A 3,853-nucleotide genomic window follows, 5' to 3' on the forward strand; every position below is an offset into this window, starting at 1 on the left:
TACTTTATTTTGTTTTCTTTATTATGTTAACTAATTTTTTTTAAATTAAAAATCAGGAAAACCAGAACAGAAGCCTGATAGTCAAGTTCAAAGTTGGAACTGCACAAACAACACAATCTGCAGATGATCAACCAGAAGCTTTGGTGAGAATATAAAATTACTAGGGGGTAGTAGACTTAATAGGGAAACTGTGTTGCAAGGTAGTAAACCCCAGGCAAACGTTTACTAGTGGTAGTAAACGTTTTGTTATTGTTTAAAATCTGAGAATAACATGTGTTATTTTATTTTGTGAAGGCTGTGATACATGATGAACAACCACTGAATCACGTATCTCCAGTAATCGACTATGAGGACTTGCCACTCACAGATGATGACATCTGTAATTTAGATAAGATAGTTGAGTCCCAAGCTGCATCCGTCCGACAATCAGCAACAGAAAAGGACAATGACGTCTCTGCGACAGTTCAGTCCCAAGTTTCATCGACCGAACAAACAGCAACAAGAAAGGATAAAGAGATGAATACTTATTCCAAGAAGAGGAAAGCAATGGATCCGATGTCGATAGAAAGAAATGTGAAGCTGAACCCTAGAAACGCCAAGAAAACAAAGGATCCTGACTGGGAGTACGGCACTCCAAAAGACATTCAAGTCCACAAAAAAATTATAATCAAGAATCTGAAGTGTGACAACAGTACATGGGATTCACTGGGCGATGATTTGAAAATGCACTACAAACAATGGTTTGAAGCCCGCCCGAACAAAAAGGAAGAGTAAGTTTCAGTTATATAAAACTTTACAGTTTGCTTATGCAAAATTACAAAAATATATTTGTTTTAATTGGGGTATGAATTCAATGTTTTTCTACAGTGAAGCGTACTGGACATGTCCTGAAGGCTGGCACTGTTTATCAAAGAGTGACTTGAAAAGGATCATCGAACACTCAGACATATTGTCGAGTGTGAGTAATAAAAAAATAAATAATATCACCTTATTAGCACCACTCAGTGAAGTTTAGATTTAATAATATTGACTTATGTTATGATCGCAGAGCCTGCAAGTGTACATGAGGTTGTTGAAGGAAAGGGCAGAAGCTGCCAAACTTCCTGTTGGATTCATGAACATCGAGGTTGTGGTAAGTTTACTAGGGGCAATAAAACTTATATTTTCATCAAGATATTGTTTTGCACTAGGGGTAGTAAACTTAAGTTTTTGCTATGTATATTTATTCTTCTTTCATTTGATCTCTATAATGACTGTGAGGATACCATCTGGAAACTTTCATGTAAATTTTACTACCCCTAGTAAAGTATGTTCTAGGGTGCAGAACAACAAAAACTGAGGTTCTGAAAACATTACTACCCCTAGTAAAGTATGTGTTAGGCTGCAGAACAACAAAAACTGAGGTTCTGGAACATTACTAACCCCAGTAAAGTTTACTATGGGTTGTAAAATGTTATTTATATCTGTTGGTTGATCTAAGGTTAATCATATTTGTTTTTTAAATGCAGAAGGATGTCATAGAGCATGAAACAATGTTGGAACTGCACAAGCTAAGTGGAGGAACAACTGGAGACTTCAAAAGTGGTTATGAACTCGGTACAGAGGAAAACTTCTATAACCCACTTTGGACCCTGTTTGGAAAGCAGATGGTCTTCATTCCGTTACATCACGGGACCAGCCTGCACTACACTTTGCTGCTGATTGACAACATCAACAAACGCTTTTATCACATGAACTCTTCGCTGCCAACACCGTACAAAGAAAAAGACAACTTTCACTTCAAAAATGCAAAAGCAGTGGTGAGTAAACAATCAAAACATTTTTATTTAAAAAAAAAAATAGCAAAGCATTCAATTGTTAAGGTTAACTAATGTTTAAAAATTGTTTTGTTGCTTAATATACAGGTGAAGCACATCAAGGAGTTCATCAAACGTATACACTATACAACTCTGTTTTCTTTGAGCCAAGACCTTGACCAGAATGAATACAGGGAAGATTATGCGATTGATTACGCACCCGAGGACAGTCAAGGCAGAAAACATAGCAACATAGTGAAAATGACTGACGATGAAAAGGTGACCAGACGGTGGATTATTGATAATAACATCCATAATAAACCATACAAACTGACTGAACACCGCACATGCCCCCAGCAAAATGTATCATCGTAAGTACATGAATATTCTTCTTGTACATGTATCATTGTTTGTTAGGGTTGATAACTACATAACCAGATGCTTTGAGAGTTTACTACCCTTGGTAAATGTTTTTTGTTAGCGGGGTAGAACAGCATAAATGAGGGGGTAGTAATGTACATTGATATTCAGATTTATTTTCTCAGTCAAAATAAGTTATTAACATAGTTAGCCTTTTGATTTATGGCAGGTCTGATTGTGGTCCATTTGTTCTACATTATATGGAGTCAATGTGTGCTGGGTTGGATACAAACCAAGAAGGCGGCAACCAAATGAGGAAGAAGATGTTAGAGGAGTTTGCGAAATTAAACAAATGATTTATGTGGACAGATATCACAACTAAGACTGAGATCCAATTTTAAGTTCTATTTTGAAACTTTCATGTAAATTTAAGGGAATTTAATACCTAGTAAAGTAATGGTTTACTACCATCAGCAATGTGTTTTTTTATGCTGTAGAAACATTACTGCCCTCAGTAAAGTATGTGTTCGTGTGCAGAACAACAAAAAATGAGGTTCTGGAAACTTTACTGCCCCCAGTAAAGTATGTGTTTGGATGCAGAACAACAAAATCTGATACTCTGGAAACATTACTACCCCTAGTAAAGTATGTGTTTGGGTGCAGAACAACAAAATCCGATACTCTGGAAACATTACTACCCCTAGTAAAGTATGTGTTAGTGTGCAGAACAACAAAAACTGAGGTTCTGAAAACATTACTACCCCTAGTAAAGTATGTGTTAGGCTGCAGAACAACAAAAACTGAGGTTCTGGAAACATTACTACCCCCAGTAAAGTATGTCTTAGGCTGCAGAACAAGTAAATCTGATATTCTGGAAACATTACTACCCTCAGTAAAGTTTATTACTGGGTGAAGAACAACATTACTACCCCCTTAGTTGTGTTTTTTTATGCTCTGGAAACATTACTACCCCTAGTAAAGTATGTGTTAGGCTGCAGAACAACAAAAACTGAGGTTCTGGAAATATTACTACCCCTAGTAAAGTATGTTCTAGGGTGCAAAACAACAAAAACTGAGGTTTTGGAAACTTTACTACCCCTAGTAAAGTATGTGTTAGGCTGCAGAACAACAAAATCTGAACATAATAATATTGTCAAGAGAATTCCACAATAATGAACATCACAAAAATCTTCAATCAAAATCCTTACAATAGAGAGAAATCTGAATATAGTTCAAAAAACATCCAAAAAACAACAAATTCCAAACATCCACTAACAACCAGAAGGATGTACAAGAAACTACAACAACATGTTCAAAGGTTCCGTACAGCTCTTCTTGTTATGATGGCCCATCTTATTACAACGACCGCATCGAATCAGCTTCTTCTCACCAGCAGATGCTATCCTCTTTGATTTAGGCCTCCCAGCCGGCCTCTTTGTAACAGGAGGTAGTATAAAGTCCTCAGTGGAAGAACAAGAGGCATCCACGTTACTCAGAGGTGCAATAGGAAAGCTATAACACATCCTATAGTATTCAGCAGTAAAATAAGGATCAATGAAATCATACACATCAAGTCTTGCACCTTGTATAGCAGCAAGTGCATGAGCACATGGGAAGCAATTAATCTGCCACTTCACACATGAACAAGTACGAGTAGAGAGGTCCACTGAATAGGAGTACTTATCATTCCTAACCTC

General features: G+C 36.8%; 1 protein-coding gene across 1 annotated transcript in view; it reads left to right on the forward strand.

Annotated features, from left to right (window-relative positions):
• Positions 1 to 3,853, forward strand: part of LOC101304462 (G-type lectin S-receptor-like serine/threonine-protein kinase At4g03230-like) — a 14,907-nt gene that overhangs the window by 2,506 nt on the left and 8,548 nt on the right. The window contains exons 2-8 of the mRNA XM_004295317.1: positions 57 to 143; positions 295 to 770; positions 868 to 958; positions 1,049 to 1,132; positions 1,509 to 1,799; positions 1,905 to 2,086; positions 2,386 to 2,481. Coding sequence (XP_004295365.1) covers positions 57 to 143; positions 295 to 770; positions 868 to 958; positions 1,049 to 1,132; positions 1,509 to 1,799; positions 1,905 to 2,086; positions 2,386 to 2,481 — 1,307 coding nt within the window. The remainder of the gene's footprint in view (positions 1 to 56; positions 144 to 294; positions 771 to 867; positions 959 to 1,048; positions 1,133 to 1,508; positions 1,800 to 1,904; positions 2,087 to 2,385; positions 2,482 to 3,853) is intronic.

Source organism: Fragaria vesca, linkage group LG3, assembly GCF_000184155.1.
Source record: "Fragaria vesca subsp. vesca linkage group LG3, FraVesHawaii_1.0, whole genome shotgun sequence".
NCBI lineage: Eukaryota > Viridiplantae > Streptophyta > Magnoliopsida > Rosales > Rosaceae > Fragaria > Fragaria vesca.